Below are 22256 nucleotides of genomic sequence, written 5' to 3'. Positions count from 1 at the left end.
AAGTAAATATCATGTTCCATGAAGATATTTAGTAAATCTCCTACCGTGAATATATCAAAACCTATTTTTTGTTTAGTAATATGCATTGCTAAAAATGAATTTGGACAATTTCAAAGGCAATTTTCTCAGTATTTTCTTCTATTCCCTCAGATTCCAGATATTCAAATAATTGTATCTTGGCCAAATATTGTCCGATCCTAACAAACCATACATTGAAGTAAAGATTATTTATTCAGCTTTCAGTTGTTGTATAAATCTCTCTCTCTCTCTCTCTCTCTCTCTCTCTCTCTCTCTCTCTCTCTCTCTCTCTCTCTCTCTCTCTCTCTCTCTCTCTCTCTCTCTCTCTCTCTCTCTCTCTCTCTCTCTATATATATATATATATATATATATATATATATAATACACTTAAGACACATTGGTCACATATGTGTTGTAAATTTTGGATCTAGTCTGATGCCTGTTATTGTTCTTGAAGCAAACCTGAACAGATGCAGTTGACACTAAAAACTGATGTTTTTTAGGTTTGTAAAAATCTTTCTCAAAAATATCCTGAAGAATAATTTAGTTTGAGCAGCCTTGTGTGGATCTTTTAGAGAAGACAAGCCTTTGTTCCAGTGATTTTCAATCAAGGAATTGTGCTGCAGAACACTGACCTTGAAAAGCAGAACATCAGCGGTGGCCTTTACATGGATCCTGTTCCCAGACTGAATGCCATGGCCACTGGGCTTTTGGGGATTTGTGCCACCTCCACAAAAGCAAATGCAGTAGTATGATAAGACATGGCTTCTCTCAACTAGATGTGGGCGTCACGTCTGATGGGAGAATATAAGTGTCCACGTGAATTGAGGTGAGGTGAACTGATTTTGTCTCAGTGAAACTCCAGAAGGTACAGTAGGACTGGCATATTAGTATTTAAGTAATTATAATTATATTAGCATAAACTTTATATTAGTAATATGACTTCAGTTTGAATGTGTTTGATAGCTGCTTTTCCCAAAGCAAATTTATATTTATTAATCCTAGTTACTTAACTAAAAATAATTTAGCCAACTTTTTTGTCCAATAAGCAATAAAACCTGAGATGGACACACAATGCAGTGCTAACATTTATCCACTGCAGTACCTGTATTTGATTAGCTGCACACTTTCGCATTGATTCCCAGATGAGGATGCGCTCCGTTGTTATGGTGATGCTGTTGCCAGCGCTAATGATGTCAGGATCAGAATGCAGGTCCAGCTGTCGACTCACCAATATCTCCATTACCTTGGAAAGTGAGGAATGTGGCAGCTGCATCACAATTGACACCACTGCCTGTGCCGGGCTTTGCAAAACACAGGTAGGATGAAGCAATATTCTTGTAACATTTTCTTTGAAATGGATTTGTGTACGTTTGACATATATATGAATTTTCAGCCATTCAGCTATTACTCCAGCCTTCGGCGTAAAATGATCCTTCAGAAATCATTCTAAAATGTTGATATGGAGTTCAATTACTATTGGTACTCTGCAGTTCTTATCAATGCAAAAAAATAAAAACGTTTTTTTTTGCGTTAATTTTTTGATGAATAAAAAATTAAGAACAACAGCATTTATTTAAAATAGATGTCAGTTTATGACATTATAAATGTTTTTACTGTCACTGATCAACTTAATGCGTCCTTGCTGGATAAAATATTACTATTTTTTTTTTTTTTCAATTTCATTCTTAACCCAAACTTTTGAATAGTGTGTCACACTTTCAAACAAAAACATTAAGCGGCACAACTCTTTTCAACTGAACAGTCTCTTGAGCACCAAATCAGCACATCAGAATGATATCTGAAGGATCATGTGACATTTAAGACTGGAGAAATGGCTGCTGAAAGTTCAATTTAGCTGTCAAAAGAATAAACTACACTTTAAAAGCTTTTACAGTATACTGCATTTATTTGACCAAATAAATGTAGCCTTAGCAAGTATGAGAGGCTTCTTTTAACAACATTAAAAGATAAAAGAGCACTAAAATACTTCACATTTTGACAGGAAAGTGTTTACCGTAGCCCAACGATGATGAACTACCAGAACACCTGTAACTTCAGAGAATGGACCTACGAGACTTATGAGTTTAAAGGCTGCCCTGCCAGGGCCGACTCTATCTTCTCTTACCCAGTGGCTCTCAGCTGTGAATGCAGCAAGTGCAATTCAGACGTCACAGACTGTGGAGTTCTCAGCCAGCAGACAATCAGCTGCAATGTGTATTAGACAAAGAAACCAAACCCTGCTCTAAAACCACTTGAAAGCTTGTTGTACAGTTCTGCATATTTCATACTGTGTATATTGCATAATGGAATAAAACTAATATGAAACCTTTTCATATTATTTGTAAGCGCTAATAAATATAACATAACGCAAGAACCCATTAAAGGAAATATATTTAATTTTTTTTATTTCCTGACAGGTCTTCTGTGAGGAGCCGTTTCATCTTGTTGTGTTTCAGGAATCTTCTGTGGGCTCTGGTGTCAATAACCTTTAAAGTCAGGCACAAATGGCACCATTAAAACAGCTCTCACATAGCGTAAACAGAACTAATTTCCTGTGATAAACCATCTGTTACTGAACGCTTATACATGCAGACACTTTAATTTTGCTTGTGAAATCGGTGTGTGTTTACCAGAGCTTATAATTGTCCTTCCGAGACCAACTGTGCTCTCTCTGATACACTGAGCAAACTCACTGAAACCATACTACATTACATAATCAAATTAGTAATAGATCAATATGAATATCAGAGTTTTCGGGAAAAGGGGCATATTAATAGAGAAATGGGTTAGGGAACATCCCAAAGAGCCTTTAATACTCATTTACGGTAATAAAAGGAGTAGATGATAGAAACAGAAGGCACATCATAACAAATGCTCTTTAAGGTGTCATCAACAAATGAGAACATGCATGACTTACAGTTGCATAGGAGTACAAACTTTACAAGATTAATGAGAAACAAATCATCTCTGTATCTAGAATTGTGTGTGTGTGTGTGTGTATACATTTATATGGTGGCACATTGCAGACACTTTTTCAAAATTAAAGGGTTAATCAGAATTTAAATTGATTAACTGATTTAAAATTCCCTACTATAACTCCCAAGCCCCTAAAGTAATGAAATGAAAGGTTTACCCTAGCCTTAAATTGCAAGAATTGTAACAAAACAAAACAAACAAAAAGAACATCAAAATCTGCCTTGTGTTCTCTTGCAATATATTATCTCCTCTTCAAGTCAACTTTCCTGCATTTGTACAGTCTTATTGTTGTGCAGCTACAAGGCAAACTGGGCCTATGACAGATTGTTCTTTACCTTGACGTTGCTGGCTCCTAGCACTAGGTGGAGCGCCCTGAAAATGAAGCCTGAGACAAATGGGCCAATTAGAAAAATGTCTTAGACAATATCTAATAGCTGACATCACCAAACAAATACTAAAAGTGCCCTGCAATGAACCAACAAGTTTCTGTATATCAATCAGTTGGTTTATTGAGTAAATCAAAGAGCTAATTTTATTACTCAAATAAAAATACATTAAATAATGATAAAATACAACCAATGGCTACATGTTATGTTTGATATATTACTTAAGATTTAGTGTAGATGGAGTGATTCAGATAAAACTCTCAAAAGATACATTTTCCTAAGTGTTCACAGCATTTGAAGTTAGATCATATTTGTAAAATCCTTAGAATCAGCACTGCGCACTCTGCTTATGTTCAGATTTTATTTTTATAAGAGTGAAAACAAATTTCAAGTGCCAAAAACAGCTACAGCATTACAGCATAACTAAAAGTCGAACAATCCAGGAAAGATTACAGAAATGAAAATAACTGTGATAACATGGGAGAATAAAACACATTAGACAACATTATTTATTAAACTTTTAAATTAAAAAGAAGAAACAATGTTGCAAATGAACCAAGTACTTCTGCAATGTCCATATTCCAAGCCAGTTACAGTCTTTTCTGCTCAGAAGCAGAAGTGGTGTCATCTTCTTGGTCTTCCAGTAGCTAACTGACAAACTTGTTGCGAATGATCTCTCCCCCCTCTACCTCCACCTGCTCATACAACCATTTCCGGTCACATCGGCACTCAACACCGCACTTCCTTGAGCCACACTCAGGACATGGGTAGAAGCAACCCATGCAGTCTACATCTAGACAGTCACACAAATCCCTTCCACATGAGATCAACAGGCCTTTGCTGTCATACACTTTACTCTTAAGAGACAGGGTCTGTCTGAGGGGACAAGAAAGATGGCAAAAAAAGGGATAAGTTCATCTAAGCTTTATGGTTTATTTCAATGCTGAAAACACTTTGAATACAACTGCAATTCCATTAACTGAAACCATGATTTATATTTTAATCTTCCTTATGACTGAGGCAGTATGTTCATGAGTTTGAGAAACTAGAAAGACAGATACCTGTCACCTAACGAGAGCTTCCCTGCACGTCTCCGGTCATTCACACCTCTGGCCTGTAATAATAAAAAAAAAAAAAAGACTGTTATAACTGAACTATAGCTCTTCCTTTTTAAATGGCAACTATTATTTTATGAAGCAATGCTTTGATCACACCTAATGTGGCACACTCTGCTAAGGCACTGATTCCAAACCCGTGAGGTTGTGGATTCGAATCCAGTGGGGTTCATGTTATGGGTGGTGTTGGTGCAGTGGATAAGACACATACCTTTGGTGTGAGAGACCCGGGTTCAAATCCACTGTGAGACACCAATGTGTCCCTGAGCAAGACACTTAACCCCTAGTTGCTGCAGAGGCATGCCACCTCTGACATATATAGCAATTGTAAGTCGCTTTGGATAAAAGCGTCAGCTAATTGAATAAATGAAAATGTAATGGTCAAGCACATTTCAGATTCGCTGATACGGGATAAAATTTATAAATAAATAAATAAAGGTAATCGTGACTTTTACCCTTGCAACTGAGAAAAGTCACAATTAACTTTACTATTCTTATTCAGTTGTGAAAAAACAACAACAATACAAAAAAAAAACAATAGAACTGCAAGAAAAAAAGTTAGAAGAGCATATGTAAAAAAAACAAACAAACAAAAAAACAACAAAACAAAGGATTAATTGTGAGATAGAAAGTCAGCATTACCTTTTTTTAATTCCATGGCGAACACAAAATTCTATACTTTTCTATAATGAAAAAGTTATTCAGAGTCTAATTTGTGTAATCTATCTATCTATCTATATATCTATATATATATATATATATATATATCTATATATATATATATATATATATATATATATATATATATATATATATATATATATATATACACACATACATACATACACACACAGATATATATTAGGGCCGGGACTTTAACGCGTTAATTGAGATTAATTAATTACACAAAAAAGAACGCGTTAAGATTAATTAGTTACTGAAAAAAATTGGCCGCATTTTTTTATAACTTATTTTTGCACCGCGGAACGTTTCTCACTGGATGAGTTTCGGCGGACCGATTATACTGAAGCACCAACTAGCGTTCGCATCACCGCAGCACATGATCGAACCTCAAGTATCACCCAGGCAGCAAGGAAGTCGATTGGAAGTTGAAGTCGGCTGCGAGCTGCCATCTTGTAGCAGAACTTCACTTGCGTTAGCATTCCCAATGACTCCCATTCATTTTAGCGTTACTTTGACAGCGAATAACTTTACATCTGAGGCGTTTAAAGACTCCGTTTGTCCATTATTTATTTCTAAAGATACACGACAATGTATAAAGGGCTCCATTACCTTCTATGTTACATTATGGCCCAGTAGAAACAGTTTTTGTAAAAAATAGGCTAAGGATTGCGTCATAACCACTCGACTCTCTGTCGCATTACCGTACAGACGGGAGGAGAAGCTCGCAGGCAATTAACTTAATATGGCGTTACATTTTAAAATACTATACAAAATAATTAATCAGAATACTTACTCCTGCTCACTCACACCAAAGAACTCCCCACTCAAGCTCGCCGTCTCTGCAAGATTAACGACGGCAGTTTGCACGCACAGCTACTATTTGCATCTGTCAGACAGGTTGCTGACGTCGTCAAGCTTCGTTTGAGTTTGCGCGTTAGAAACGGAAGTGCTAAAAAACGCTAAAAATGGGCTTCACTTGTCTCAATTGAGTTCCAATGGGGTCGCTGTGTCCATTGTTTTTACTGTCTATGGTATCACCTCAACGCAAAACATATAGCAGCTAGCGTGGACTTTACACTTTATGTTGAACTATGTATTATTTTGTTGGTGCAACTGGCAGTTTATGTTAAACTCTTTATTGTTTTGGCCAAGGTTATTGAGAGTTGGACTTAGTATGTTATGGCCTCTGAAGCAACAGAGAGACGTTTTCTAATAGTCAGGGTTTCCAATGTTCTGAATGTAATTGACAGTATTGTGTTTTACTTAAAAAACACTTTACAGAAGGTTCCAGCACCTATAAGCAACCTGAATTTCTGAAATGTACTATTTCTAAATTGTTTCCAAATATGCTATTGCTAAACTTAATGGTAAATATTGCACAAGTCTGCTAGACTTGGTTGAACAAAAATAAACAATATTTTGTTGCTTAAGCTTATGTATTCAGTCATTATTCAATGGTATACTATAAATCCATGTGAAAAAAAATTACTTCGCAATGTTCTCAGATCAAATATTTATATGCGATTAAAATGCGATTAATTTCAATTAATTAATTACAAAGCCTATAATTAATTAGATTAATCTTTTTAATCGAGTGCCGGCCCTAATATATATATATATATATATATATTGATTATAACTGACAACTAAGGAAAATCCCAAATTCAGTATCAATTTGAATATTGTGAAAAGGTTCAATATTGAAGACACCTGATGCCACACTCTAATCAGCTAATTAACTCAAAACACCTGCAAAGGCCTTTAAATGGTCTCTCAGTCTAGTTCTGTAGGTTACACAATCATGGGGAAGACTGCCGACTTGTCCGAAAGACGACCATTGACACCATGCACAAGGAGGGCAAGACACAAAAGGTCATTGCAAAAGAGGCTGGCTGTTCACAGAGCTCTGTGTCCAAGCACATTAATAGAGAGGCGAAGGGAAGCAAAAGATGTGGTAGAAAAAAAAAAGTGTACAAGCAATAGGGATAACCGCACCCTGGAGAGGATTGTGAAACAAAACCCATTCAAAAACGTGGGGGAGATTCACAAAGAGTGGACTGCAGCTGGAGCCAGTGCTTCAAGAACCACTACGCACAGACGTATGCAAGACATGCTGTCGCATTCCTTGTGTCAAAACACTCTTGAACAACAGACAGCGTCAGAAGCATCTACAGTAAAGACAAAAAGTACTGGTCTGCTGCTGAGTGGTCCAAAGTTATGTTCTCTGATTAAAGTAAATTTAGCATTTCCTTTGGAAATCAGGGTCCCAGAGTCTGGAGGAAGAGAGGAGAAGTACACAATCCACGTTAGTTGAGGTCCAGTGTAAAGTTTCCACAGTCAGTGATGGTTTGGGGTGCCATGTCATCTGCAGGTGTTGGTCCACTGTGTTTTCTGAGCACTAAGTTTTAGAGCACTTCATGCTTCCTGCTGCTGACCAACTTTATGGAGATGCAGATTTAATTTTCCAACAGGACTTGGCACCTGAACACAGTGCCAAAGTACCAGTACCTGGTTTAAGGACCATGGTATCCCTGTTCTTAATTGGCCAGCAAACTCGCCTGACATTAACCCCATAGAAAATCTATGGGGTATTGTGAAGAGGAAGATGTGATATGCCAGACCCAACAATGCAGAAGAGCTGAAGGCCACTATCAGAGCAATCTGGGGTCTCATATCACCAGAGCAGTGCCACAGACTGATCGACTCCATGCCACGCCACATTGCTGCAATAATTCAGGCATAAGGAGCCCCAACTAAGTATTGAGTGCTGTACATGCTCATACTTTTCATGTTCCTACTTTTCAGTTGGCCAAGATTTCTAAAAAATCCTTTCTTTGTATTGGTCTTAAGTAATATTCTAATTTTCTGGTGTGTAATGAATGAATATAATATACAAATTTCCCTTTTTGAATGGAATTAGTGAAATAAATCAACTTTTTTGATGATATTCTAATTATATAACCAGCACCTATATATTATTTTCATTGTTTATGTTGTATTTGCATGCTATTACTGTACTGTGAAAATCAGCATATCCACACAGACTTGTCTCATCGACACACCTTGCGGCCAACACCTTTAACGTTTGCTCTATTCACATACAGTAAATCTGAAAATGAGATTTTTCTCCATTAAGATTAAACACCAAAAAAAGTATGCGACATGTTAGTGACGTGCAGAGAAGCTAAAAACAGACTAAAGTAAGCGTTAGTAATTGCATATTTGGCACAGTACGAGTTACCTTCAGGCTAGAGTCTCTTACAGGTTGTCTTCTGTCTTTTGTGATTTGTTTGGCTCTGTCTTTATCAGAAAGTGAACTAAACCGACTGGAATCATTTGCATCCTTTGCCACAAATCCTCCTCTGTTTTTCCGTAACTCAATCTGTAAAATCAATAAATAAACACCATGAATAAAACAATGAGCGGGATTACATTGCTGAAGCAGTTACATAGGTATTCTTGAGCTCGACAATGAGAAAAACTTTGAAAGTGCAAAGACACACACCTTTGTACGATCTCCTCCAGAGTTTGCAAAAATAGTGGGCACGGCATCCTCTCTGAGAAACAGTTTTCCATTATAGTCACGGAAACAGTCAGGCTGGAAATGCTCCGAGCACAAGCAGGAGTTCTGAGTGGGAATAAAGTTCTTTCTCCCAAGGTTTCTTACCCATTGCTCGGCTAGCTGAGGCTTGCTGATTGGAAACCTGAAAAGAGAGACAGTAAAGGTTGCAACTCCATTAGATACTGTTACTTCAATAAAGTTTATCTAGACGTGCATATTGTATTCTGAAATCAGCAACCTATGCAAATCACCTACATTTAAAAGAAACTGACCAATCATATCAGCATATCAAATTCAATTACAAGCATTACATTTTTTATAATATTTGGGTATCTATATCTGCGACTTCTTGACTAGAATAAAAATAAAAAACGTCACAGCAACTCGTAAACGATGAAGCCTAACATGCTCAAGTGTGTCAAAACTGCTATTATATTCGTGCTTACCTGTAGAATCTGATCTCTGACCCTTTGGCAAACCGATTTGAGCAATCAGTAGCTGAACAGGAGATCGGCATGGTTCTGTATTCGTGTTAAAAACGTAGAAGAATTTGTTATTGTTCCACACTGCCAAAAACCATCTTTCAAAGGCAATAGCGCGAGAGCGGCAAAATGCGGACCGTGTTAACTGCGCATGCGCTGTTCATCGTTTAGCTGCCACTGGACGTGCACACACCATAGAGATCCATTATTAGTGTCAATGGTAATCATGTAGTTTTTTGCATGTGAGAATATGCCATTGCGTCCATATTTCATAGTCAAAACAACACCCTTTTTCTTAAGAGCACTTGCTTCAAGAATAAACAAATGAAAAAGAAAATAAATAGAAAAGGTGAAGTTGTGAACTTTTATTTTGAAATAAATCGTAACCGGAGTTACATGAACCCGGAACAGTGGCACAATGAGCTTCTGAATGAATCATTTGGAGGATTTAGTGGAAATTGGCTGTGTGGGGGAGACAAATCTAAATTTGTCATTGTATAAATGCACACATATATGATGCTCTTGAACTGTAATGTGGATATTATGTAAAACAACTTTTTTGGAAACAGATTAAAACAATGATAATAATTCGATGTATTTTTTATGGAGTTAGACAATGAGTTTATTTTACAAATCCACCTATTTTGAATGGCTGTAACACTGAAAATATTATTTACGATGGAAAAAAAATAAGACGATTAAATACTGATTAAATATGTATATTAATATTTTCACTGAGAAAATTCATATCAGTATAATATTTCTCATATGTTCACGTTAACCTATTTTCTGAAAATATCTCAAATAATAATATTTGTAAGGTTTGATGGAGAGGATACAGTCCTGGTGCATACAGAGGATGATTAATTCTGGGCTATGGGTTCATCTTGCCCACATGAAGGTTAATTGTAACTGACACAGAGAACTCTTGTGCTTCATGCGCTGGCCAAGGGAAGTGTCTTTTCTTTGTTTAGATGGGCTGGTTTTGGTTTTAGATTCAGTTTGTTGTCACCTGACCATCACAGCTTTACTGTAATATTTTTATGCTTTCATATGATTTCTTCTTGAATATTAATTTATGTTGTGCCTTTCCATACAAAATAATGCTATGCATAACTTGGTATAATTGTCTCTTCCATTCTCAGCATCTTGGCCTCATTCTGGTTTCCCTCACAAGCCTCGTCTGCACAGAGAGCTTTGAGAGAGAAACCTTTCTAGATGCTGGTTTGATGTAACTTCCTTGAAGTAATACTTTGTGAAAATATTACATAACTGTAATACAGTTAAATAAAAAGAATTGTTTCAATAGTCTTGAGCAAGGTGAAATTGTGGATTCTGGGCAATGGGAAACTGGCACTGATTTGCCCATGACATTACTTTGATTTCAGCCTTGAAACTGGTTCCTCTTCCACTGGACCGCAGGCAAGTTGTTATTATGGTCCATGTTAAAGGAATAGTTTGATCAAAAAGTGTATTTTCTGTCATAATTTACTCATCCTGTTGTTTAATTTTTGGGTGAACTATACTTTTAATGTATGGTGGTCAAACTAACAACATTCTCATATTATTGTCACCAGAACCAAGTGTATGATTACCGTGTACTGGATGGAAAAGTGTATATAAATACCCAGAGCATGCTGTCCCTCTGTCCCATCCAAATGACAAAAATAACCCACCAAGGTGAGCAATGATCAGTGAATGCAAAAATATGAATTGTGAGTATGACATGTTATGATACACATTACATGCTTGTGCTGATTCTTTGCAGATAGATTGCCTGTGGAAGAAAATCCCTCAGAAAACACACTTTGTATGTGGGCCACCAAAAACCTTCACACCTCAGACCTACAGGAAAAGGTTAGGTTTGGAAATAGCATTTAACATGTAGTGATTGACTAAATGGTATCATTCACCACATCTCAGTTTTATGAGACACTTTCTGACTGTGCCAAATAAATCATCATACATCTGCTTGTTTGTCATATAGGTTTCTTTGAGCAAGATAGCGCAAGAGAAATGAAACAGCGGGAAAATAACAGAGACTGGGGAGGCCAGCCCCACACAGCCCAACAGAAAAGACAATCTGACCGTTCTGGAGCCTAGAAAATCAAACTTGTTGATCAAATTTATTGTTATTTGTTTGACTGCGTACCTTAATCCAAATAAATGATGCTTTTATTACGATCACCCTCTTTACCTATAGTGTCATGTTCCTCTTGTCAAGCCCTCCAGCTTACAGAAGTCCTCCTGATTGGACTTGTTTTTATTTAAAAAGAAGAAACCTGTTTTGCATTCTGAAAAAAATTATTCTGATTCTGAATGTAGAGCATGCTTGCATGATCACCGGATGAACCTAAGGGTAAAGAAATCACAGAATGGATTTGTGAATCCAGGAATATGTGCATTCATGTTTTCCTCCCGCAGTAACCACTATTTAATGGTTTCTTTCATTCTTGTGTAAGACAAGAAAATTAATTAATGAACTTAATTAATTGAAATTGAAATGAAATTTTTATGATATTTTATTTAAATACATTCATTGACAAATAAACATACTTAAATATTGTTTTTAGCAGTTCAGTGGTCTTGCAGACAGGGGGCGCTGATTGGCTGTGTTCTGTGTAAGGGGTGCGGTATTCACTGCTGAGAAGTTGTATTTAATGGTTTTCGACTAGGTTTTCATGTTTAGTTTGATATATTTCTGAAGGTATTATACTTATATCATCTTTTTTTTCTTAATCCAAATGTCGAAAGTATGCACATCCAAAAATACGGTATATTAATTAATATTAAGGACTTTTTTTAGGCCTATATGTATGGAAAAACATTCACTTAGATTAAGTAGCAAAACTGGCATATTGTTAATCCTAAAGGATGTCTGATGAAGGTATGTTGTTTGAAATTTTGTGCTTGGTGAGAAAACCACCAAAAATCCCTTTTTCCTGACTTCATATTAAATTTAATAATTAGTAATTAAGGTGTCATTGGATGCTACAAGCACTTTTACAAGTGGTTGGAACTGAAATGTGTGTTGGCAGTGTTTGTACACAACCACCTTATACTGATAAAAATCCACCATTTTTTTTTTTTTTTTAATCTTGTTAAATAATTTCCACTTTCTCAAACGAGATCAATCTTTCTCAGAGCAGCTCAGAGGAGAAGGGTGGGGTCAGCAGAGCTCATTAACATTTAAAGGTGTCATGTGATTTCTTTCCTCTTTGGAGTGTTGGAGTGTTGCCCCCCCCCCTCCCCGAAACGGCTCATTCTAACACGCCCCCACATGTCTATGTCAGTATGTGGGAAGATTTGCTTAATGCCACCCAGATGTTCACGCAAAGAAAGAAGGTGTACCTTTTATTCTCGTGGTAGTATTGTTGTTGCCGCCACCATGTCGTATAGACGCTGTGTGTTTCACCATAAAAATCAAAACAAGAGACATGAACCTTGTGAAAATCGATGCATTTCAGAAACCGTAACATAGAGGAGAAACAATAATGTACAGTATGTGGAAAATAATGTGTTAAAACCACATAAACATATTTCATTACACCAAATACACCAAATAATGTTCTTTTTACTAGCATCATATGACCCCTTTAAAGGAAAATGCTGCAAAATGGCTTGCTCTGAAAAGAGCTGTTTTGACAGGGTAAAAAGGGTGTTTTTTACACTGAGAAAAAAAAAAAAAAAACTATGTTACAGACATTTCATTAAGACCATTAAGTCATTGAGAGTTCTGTATCATTAATGGATAATTAGTTATTCCTCCACCTGGCCATAGATCTATCGGCATAAATACATTTATATATGTTCTTAGCACAGAGTTGAAAATCTTTGTCAATATTTGTAAAAAGTAATTGAAGCATTTTCTATGCATTGGGTCTGTTTTCAGATTTTCCCACATTTCTTAGGCACTGATTCTTGTTATTTTTATATTTATATTTAACCAACTGAAATGAGTCATTACAGTACTGAGACATTACCCTGAAATATGATATGGCCTTTTGAACAAATAGATTACAGCAAACACACTGCTCAATCTTTCTATTGAAAATGAATGTTTATTCATCTTGGTTTTTATAAAGATTTTTATTTTTCTTCAGATGGAATGTAATGTAGAGAGAAAGACAGTACAAACACGAGCATATAATATTTCTCTCTCTCTCTCTCTGTGTGTGTGTGCGTTACACAGACGTGACAGAGTTTTCCGTGCTGTGTGAGCCTGTGTCATTGGTTTTCACTTCTGCTTTTTGTATTTTTGTGTTTTTTTGTGTTTTTTTTTCCATCATGCGTGGTGGTGTCTTAAACTGTCTTAAACTCGAGAATAGCTTTTTGTAATTTTTTTTTTTTATATATCTACCCACTTTGGTCATGTTTCTGCTCTTTAAATGTTTAAATGTTGTAAATGTTGGTCTTACATCACAAAAGCTACTGAAATGTAAAGGACGTAAAGTTTACTTCATTAATGCAAAGGTGAATAATACAAAAGGACTGGAAAATAAAATAGTTTTAAACCATAAGCTCATGGTAAGAGTTCTGGTCCATTTTGCCATTTACTTGTTTTCAAAGAGAAAAATAAATTCTCTCTTGTTTTCTCCAAGTCTTGTTCTCTCTTTTTATGCATATGTTTACATGTAAAGCTTCCTTTCGGTGTGGCTTTTGCCAAGTACCTCTCCACTAAACTGGTAGGTGAGTTTCTTCTTGATCTTCCTGACTTCTCCCGTCTTGCCATAGTTTCTCAGTGCCCTTGCCATCTTCTGGTAGGTCATCTTCTTGCGGTTTCCCTTCTGTACGCCCCAGCGGTGTGCTAAAGCTTCTTTGTGCTTTGAAGAGAACTGGAATATTCCTTTTTCTCGGTCAACCCACCAGATGCTGTCCTTCATGTCACCATTTCGGAGAAGGTCCAGCAGGAACTGATACAAGCGAATTTTCTTCTTGTTACCTTGAAAACAAAGGGAATGAACACTTACAGCTAGATTCTAGAAGACTGCAAAAGTCAACAGGTACTGGGTTTGCATTGCTTATCCAATTTTCCGAAGATCACTATGGTTGTGTCCTTATGAGGTGAGATTGGTCTTAGCTTTTGTCCTTACCATGCTCGCCTCCTGTTGTTGATGTAATATGGTCCCTCATACACTCCTCATCGGACACCTCTAACGGAGGACTGCGACTGCTGGGGTCATCGTCATCCGAGCTGCGCTGGAGAGGAGACGGCTGTACACTGTGAGGGTAACACACAGATGGCCGTGGCAAATATGCCATCTGTGAAGAGATAAAGTACATAATTATCAGAGAGCACACACAGATAAAAAATAGAGGTTCCAGTAAGAATCAACTAATTTAATTCTATAATTAATTATATAGTTTAAATTTCATAAAGAAAAACATACTGGTGCTCATGAATGCTGGTCTCCAAAACAGCAGTTGTCCTGGCAGAAAATTAACAGTAGCTACATTATCCTTTAAGGTTTACGAATGTTTCCATATGCAAGAAGTTTACAGACATGTAGTAGGCTAAAGAACTTTTCTCTAAGAGAATATACTGTAGCTAACTCACATAAACTCTAAGTAAGTATTTTTTGATTTCTTAAGTACCATTTGAGAATTGTTATTTTAAAGGATTGAATGCAAATATGAGAGCTGTACAACCAGGCTGTGCAGTCATGTGGTCTGAAATGTGTCATCTGGAGATTTCAGACTAGTTCAACATTAAGAAATAGGAAATTTACATTTTATATATCGTCAATATAACAGAGCAGTGAAATTTCAAGCTGCAGAATATTTTGTGTTAATTACTTTACAGGAACATGTGAAAGAACAAATAAAAAAAAAATTCAGTTAAACTGCTCCACTGTAAAAAGCCCTCACAAAACCCAAAGTGTCATGAGTCGTTGTAGTCTCATGTGATTGCACACAGTGCTGGGGTAGCAATTTCTTGAGGCATGACAGTTGAAAACTCTGATGACTTCAGGAGAATGTCCTTAAAAACATAGGACAGTCAAACTATTTTGACATTGAAAAAAAAAAACATAAGGCGCATGTTTTTGTGGATATGCTATTTTGTGCAGGGCCTCAGAGGTCATGGTAGTTGTGTAAATGTGAATTTAGGCTATTAAAGACGTGTTTTGCCCATTAGAAACTTGCATAGCCCTGGCACAGATAGAAAAAGGAAAAGAAGTAGAACAAGAAGAAGTTCCTAATATGTGGCATATGAACAATTGATGTTATGGGGGAGGCTTCGAACAACACAAGCAAGGAACGCGAAAACTGTGCGCAAAAGTGAGTCAGTCAATTCACTATAGAGAAAGTGAAAGTAAAAAAAACTGCATTAATGGCGCATATGAGACGAGAGACGAAACTACTCCAGCATATGCTGATAATGGTATATAACTGTCTTAAGTTATTTCTTTCATATTTATCTTGTGGCCCCTATAGCCTAGTGGAAACATGAGAAGAAACGGATTTTGCGTTAAACAGGTTATTTTTGAAAATTGGTGCACGAAATAAATTGATGCACTTAATATTCATTGATGACTGCAGTGTTAATAATGTTAATTATAGGCATATAATTCATTGTATAAGTTAATAGACTTGTGAAAAAAAAATATTAAACATTTTCTATGACGCCTAAGCTCATAAGCTGAACTTTATCCTCGAATGGCGTTTATAATTGAATAATAAAAGTAACCTAATAATAATAATAATAATAGTAAAATGCCTAATAATAAGCAGAATGTAACAGGTCTACATTAATTGGAAATCCTAAATCCTCTTAATATTGCCAATTTTTGATGCTTTTGACAATATCTCTGGCTATCGTCGACACATGATAAAACGCAGGATGAGCTGATCGCGGGGTGCATTGAGAGTGACTGTCAGAAAAAGAAATGACTAAATAGAATAAATAATTAAATAAAAAAATACAAGTAATATAAAACAATGAAAAAAGCCTATTAATTTGTAGGCTGAGTGTCATATTTGGCAGTTGGCATTAGAAATGATATTACGAATAACAGTGGCATATGAGAAGTTTAATCGCTGAATCTTCAAGCTATTTAGATAGTTGAAGCTTATAGACATTACTTTTACTCAATTTAATAATTTTTTCAGCACCCCCTCTGAACTGTCCCAATTGCTACACAAAACTAGCCCAGTCGCGTTTCGAGGAGGGTTCTCCGGTATATATACATATATATAATAAATAATGCTTTCGTGGGGGGTACAGTATACATGTTTTTCTGCAGGGTTCCTCCGGTGAAGTTCGAATTCATATCCCGTTACTGGAGTCGCTTCAACCCGCGGCAACAGTGTTAAAGTAGCCCAGTTCTGCGGGAAAATCACGGATTCGGCATGTGAGGTGATGCAAAAGAGCAAACCAGGCTTTTTTTTTTTTTTTTACCAAAACACTGTGAGGCAAGACAGGGGGAGACTTAAATGTTTCTAAACTTAAAACGCATCGTTGACCCTTTTGCTTTGTTTAACTACTTACAGAGTTATTTAAAGTATAAAACATGTGTTAAGTATTCCTAATGTTACAAAGATTTATACTTCATTTGAATCATTTATTCATCAAAGAATTATGAAGGGGAAAAACATGCAGTTTTATGGTTTACAAAAAGAAAAATATTAAGCAGCACTGTTTTCAGATTTGATAATGATAAGAAATGTTTCTTGAGCTCCAAATCCGCCTATTAGACTGAGGGACCATGTAACTCTAAAGACTGGAGTAATGGCTCCTAAAAAATCAGATTTGCTGAAATTATTAGCATTTTAAAATATAAAATAGTTATTTAAACTGTAATAATACTTCACAATATGAATGTTTTTACTGTAATAATGCAGTAAATAAATGCATTCTTGGTAAGCATAAAGGTTTTCTTTTTCAAAACCATTTAAAAAAATCAAGGACATCTACAAAGGAAAAGCTTTCTGTTGTGACAGACTTTGGTTAGAGTCTGCCTTCAAGATGAAGTCCAACCAAAGGAAGGGAAATCAATCACTGCGTTGTGAGAAAAATATCTTAAATGATCTCTTTAAAGAGGTTCTCTTTGATTTTCCACCCACAGAGCAGTCTATACACATGTTAATATAAACATCTTTTTGTTCAAATATCAAAAAAAGCCACTTAATAGCTAATAAACTGATCAGGGTTGAATTACATTATGCTTTCTGTATAAATGCTAACATCATACGTATGTCTTTTTGTGTTCGGGCTAAGTGTCGTTCTAACTGTCTTCAAGCTGTAACATTTGTGCGCTTGAATGTTAGTGTCACAATAAAGAGTGGTTTTGTTTGTGTAAGTGGGGATGTTCTGTAACGGCAGTTGATGAGTGTGCAGACTTGCAGTTATGGTGACAGTGTTGAGTCTTGGTCAGGATAAGGCTTAGTTGAGCAATAGCTTGGGCACAGATGCTTTCTACAACCTCCTAACCAGCATCAACAACCACTTGAGTCACGAAGCAGCAGATAAATAGAACCAAAAGTTATTAAAAGTGATATAGAAATACAAGAAAGATTTCTCTGTTCTCAAATGGCTCCTGCACTATATTTAACAAAATGGTTACTTTTCATCACCAGTAATGCGACCAGAGCACACACAGATTTCAGACTTCAAAACACAGAAGATGGTGTTCTCACACATAAAATGAAAGTGAAAGATGTGAAAGTGATGTGGGTATTTAATAGAAGGTGTTTTCTAGATAATGTAGGTCTCACCTGTGGAGGGGGCAGAGTGAGGTGATGCCCGGTCAGGCCTGGGTCGATAAAATGGCCCGACTCAACGTCTGGGAAGCGATGCACATTTGATGCATGTAGTGGCTGTACGCTCTGTAGCTCTGTGAAGTGGCTCTCTGGCAGGTTCTCGAAATCCACTGGATGGACATGATGGCTATTATAATCCCAGGTGTGATCTAGACAAGGACAATGAAGTTGAAACGGAGGATCAGCGGAAAGCATCTTTTAACGAGCAAAAGAAATTTGACAATATGTCACATGCTCTTTGTGTAAGCTGGTACCAGCAACTAATAAATCAACCATGTCACGTCATTCTGTCCGTCAATTCAATCGCATGCAAGAAATTACATTTACTTTCTCACTTATTTACTTGTCACCCTGTTTCCTGTTCACACCACCATTTCCTTTGCAGTTTTTGAATAGCCTCAAGCATGTTTTTACATTTTTTTTTTAATTTGCCATTGTATTTAATGGTTTTAAGTCCTATATAGAAACATAGAAAATAATGTACAGCATGTTTTTGTGCACCTGTTTTTATTTTCAATATTTTGTCCTCAATGTAAGCAATCTAATTCTATGGAATTTAAATCCCTTTAATGTTCATAAAAGTTGTAGTCAAGTTATATATTACTTTTCTTTTTCTTTTTTTCACATTTTCTGGAGAAACTTATGTGCACATTCCTCCAGTGAACATAAATAGTTCTTACATAAGTAGTTTGACAAGTCTTGTGAAAAAGAAAAGGAAAATTTACTAGGCTCTTCCTTTACTGCTGTATAACTAAACTCAAAACAGTTTTCAGTTTCTCTGTTATTCAACTTCTTCGAAAATCAGCACATAGCTGCCTGACGAAAGGACTGACTAAATAACACAAAGGTTAAACCATAGAGCACCATCAACTGTTTTAAAAAGGACTCTCACAGTCCCATATACAGTAATGAAACGCAATCACCATACTCGCCCTTAAAGACAGAAACCGCTGCTACTGTTTAACACGTTATTTCAGAAGTCTACATAGCTAAATTGCTATATTGTCTGATTTTGGACAGAAACCCTTGGGGATATTTGTCGTTCTACGTCTGTAGTTTTCTTGCCTGTCAGAACGAGGCATCTGTTTCCTGCTTTGTGCTAGGTCACTCGCCCGGTTCCACTCGCTCGCTCTCCTAACGTCCCCTTACAGTTCAGTCCCAGCTGCCCTGGGTGTGATTTTGATCCGTTAGCTTAATATAACAAGATGCTGTTTACATGGGTCTCTTTAGGTGTTATAACACGAAGCTGATTGTAACATGAAGCTGATTACATGAAAGAAGACATCTTCAAAAATGCAGGCCATTTAATATGGGGAAAAGAAAAAAAAAACTAAAGAAGAAAAAAAAATTCTGTGGTTAAAGAGAAATATTGAAGTTGTTAAATTTAAATACAGGTGTTCATCCCAAGTTAAATTAATTATTGGTTTATTGGTTATTATTGGTTTATAAATCTACTGGTGAAAAAACAAACAAATTTTGATAATGTTTAATTACAAGGAACTCACCATTCTGACTCTCGTCAATGATATACTGATACTCCATTGGTGGCCGATACATCTCTGACTCAAACATTTCCTCTGTTTGCTGCTAAGCAAATAGAGAAGAGACAAATAGTGACCAGTTTGAATGACTGGAGCCAACACCAAAATAATAATACACTGTACCATATAGGAAAAGCCTCACATCTTTGGTTAAAACTGCCCAGTAATCTTTTTGTACAGATGGTGTCTGTGACATCCAGCCAGTCCAGGTTACTCTCTCTCTACTCTCTTCTTTCTACGTAGAAATTATGATTATTATACAATTTGGAGAAAATTTTATTTTTTCATTACACCAATGTAAATCATAGCCTGTTACAACAAACATACCACTACATGTTAGCTATACTTACAGACATATATTAATATTCAGTATATTATCCAAACCCATATGAATTAACTAAACTGTCAAAGGACCTCTAATTGATCCACTACACATGAATATAGATGTTTAAAACCAACACATGTAGCTGAATATCAAAAGACTGTCGTTCTGAAGTGGCTGGCACAAGCACGTATGCACCTTGACACTAACTATTCTACATTAAAAAAAAGAATTAAAAAAAAAACATAATAAATACACAAACATTTTTACAAATAATCCAAAAGATAGAAAAGACTGACGGATGTCAAAAACACAAATATTACACACAAAAAAAGATCCAGCTGTTCTTACGGTAACTAGTACGTCCATGGCAAGTCCTCGTAATGCCGTTCGACACACTGACAGCAATATAACAAGAAGTGCATTGTGTATGCATCTATTAAAAGCAGCGGCATCATATTAGGACCATTTAGTGAATCAAAACTACTCACGGTTGGGATGATGTACCCCTCCATTCTGTACGGATGCAGCATGGGTTCCTCGCCGCCTGACACTTGATCTGCAGCTCTGATGCTTTCTCAAGGGCTTTCAAAACTGTCCCCGTACCATTGCTCAACTCTAAATTTCCTCTTACCAAATGAAACCAATGATCTAACTCACGCACCTTATCACGCAGGGGGCCTCTAAGGTATCCAAAGGCCCAAAAAAGAAGTCAAGCAGAGATACACTGCAGAGGGCAACCCACCCTGGCAGTGGCCGTAGAAAAGGGACACAGTTTCTGTTTGTTACTTCTTTATTTTTGGGGTGTGTGTCTGAGTGTGTGCGTAATCGCTGGAGGTTCCTGATTTTAGGGTAATGGCAGGTGGGGATTTTATCTTTGCAGTTAGAATAGGCGTAAAGTGTCACCTCCCCCAGTGGCCAATCAGAGACCGCTCAGCTGACCGCTCTTCTTCCTGTCCACCTCCATGAGGCTTGTTGTTTTATAGAAAGTCCTTAATGCAGGATGAAAATACACAAACACTGGTGCCATTTTCAGAAATGTAATGTTTTATGTAAAAACTTTCCAGACTTTTCTCAATTAAAAATGCTTCATATTTTTGTCTGGTAATTAAAGCGATGAGACCATGAGCCAACAAAATAAATTTGACAAATATGTCACATAATAATTTAAAAGATAACTGATCCATAAATAAATCAGGGAAAACTTCTAGCTGGTCTAATGTTCACATCTTGGTTGCAGACTGAGCACCTTCTGACAGATAAGATTGCTGATCATGTTGCATTTCCTATCTGCATCAGTACAGTACATGCTGGGAGATGAGATACAACATCCTGCATGACAATAATGAAACAAGCGTCTATCTTTATCAAAACTTTCCACCTGCCTCAAACCTTCTGTCTGCCTTTTTTCTGGTCATAAAAATAACAACACTGTAAAAATCACTTACAGTAGTGTCCTCATCTACTATACCACATGTCCAACCTATCACAAAGTTAAGCTGCAGCATGAAGATAAAGATAAAAATGTTATATATAACTAAAGATTGTACTTGTTTGCATTTATCTCTGTGAGTGTTTGTATGCATGCTTCTTCATTCTATAAATGGGCCAATTTTAACTCCAAAAGATAGTTTTTGACGCTTTAAAAATAAAAAGCACACACAATAGTCAGGCAAATCACCTTATACAAATTACCCTAAGTGATTACCTTTGGGTTTATGTGCAATAGCATTTCTGTATTAATAATTTAATACAGTATGATCGTGTTCACATGTAGCCACATATAATCAACAGATACTGTTACTCGATAAAACTGTGGTACTGTAGCTTGTTATCAGAAAAGGAAGGGAAAAAAGAGGAATAAAGCTTCATACTGTTTCAAGGTGATCCTATTATTGTTGTTTTATACACAATTATTAGAAAAATATATATATAACTGTTCATCCCATAACAATATGATTAATCAATTTGTATTATGAACTATCCAATTATATGTTTTGCCATAACTTGTGCCTCTGAATTTAAAGTGTATGTATATTTAGCGTCTTTAAAAAAGTGAGATATTATTGCCAATCACCGTCTAGATGCAAACATGATCATCCTGTCAGCTTTCTTTTGGTGACCTATAAGACTATACTATCACAAAGACACTTGCACATCGTATAATGACGGCAAATATTATGCTTCCAAAAAAGGAGTGGTTTCTTTGTCGTCTTTGGTCAAAGATTTAACCTTTGTCAGGTTACTGACAAATAAACTGATCAACAGTATTGAAGAATTAAATAATTTGAGTGCAACACTTTAAAATAAGATTCTGTATAACATTAAGTATGCAATGGCTGACATGAAATTTGCAGCATTTAATATATTGATACATTAAATAGACATTTGCATAAATATTACTTAA

The 22256-nt window shown here is 36.2% G+C and overlaps 3 protein-coding genes across 10 annotated transcripts; 1 reads left to right on the top strand and 2 right to left on the bottom strand.

Annotated features, from left to right (window-relative positions):
* The first annotated feature begins 1163 nt into the window (after window positions 1-1163).
* Window positions 1164-2242, top strand: LOC128016937 (gonadotropin subunit beta-1-like). Its single transcript, XM_052601900.1, has 2 exons — window positions 1164-1337; window positions 2024-2242. Exons 1-2 carry the CDS (start codon window positions 1164-1166, stop codon window positions 2240-2242), a joined length of 393 nt encoding a protein of 130 aa, XP_052457860.1.
* A 1488-nt stretch (window positions 2243-3730) lies between these two features.
* LOC128016936 (ARL14 effector protein) lies at window positions 3731-9401 on the bottom strand. Its single transcript, XM_052601899.1, has 5 exons — window positions 9191-9401; window positions 8688-8886; window positions 8424-8564; window positions 4445-4497; window positions 3731-4259 (listed from the first exon to the last, which is right to left on the bottom strand). The coding sequence occupies exons 1-5, from the start codon at window positions 9259-9261 to the stop codon at window positions 4031-4033; spliced, it is 693 nt and encodes a 230-aa protein (XP_052457859.1). The 5' UTR covers window positions 9262-9401; the 3' UTR covers window positions 3731-4030.
* Window positions 9402-13267: 3866 nt separating this feature from the next.
* Window positions 13268-20694, bottom strand: LOC128016933 (transcription factor PU.1-like). 8 transcript variants are annotated; one of them, XM_052601892.1, is made up of 7 exons: window positions 20341-20694; window positions 20201-20247; window positions 19670-19762; window positions 19492-19573; window positions 17942-18135; window positions 14320-14488; window positions 13268-14168 (listed from the first exon to the last, which is right to left on the bottom strand). In XM_052601892.1, exons 2-7 carry the CDS (start codon window positions 20216-20218, stop codon window positions 13855-13857), a joined length of 870 nt encoding a protein of 289 aa, XP_052457852.1. In that variant the 5' UTR covers window positions 20219-20247; window positions 20341-20694; the 3' UTR covers window positions 13268-13854. The 8 variants fall into 8 exon arrangements, with proteins under 8 accessions (XP_052457852.1, XP_052457853.1, XP_052457850.1 ...); XM_052601893.1 differs by having other exon boundaries at window positions 19492-19570; XM_052601890.1 differs by lacking the exon at window positions 20201-20247.
* Window positions 20695-22256: the final 1562 nt, after the last annotated feature.

Source organism: Carassius gibelio, chromosome A7 (assembly GCF_023724105.1).
Source record: "Carassius gibelio isolate Cgi1373 ecotype wild population from Czech Republic chromosome A7, carGib1.2-hapl.c, whole genome shotgun sequence".
Classification (NCBI taxonomy): Eukaryota; Metazoa; Chordata; class Actinopteri; order Cypriniformes; family Cyprinidae; genus Carassius; species Carassius gibelio.
Note: the sequence above shows the minus strand (reverse complement) of the source record. Positions and strands in the feature narration are given on the sequence as shown.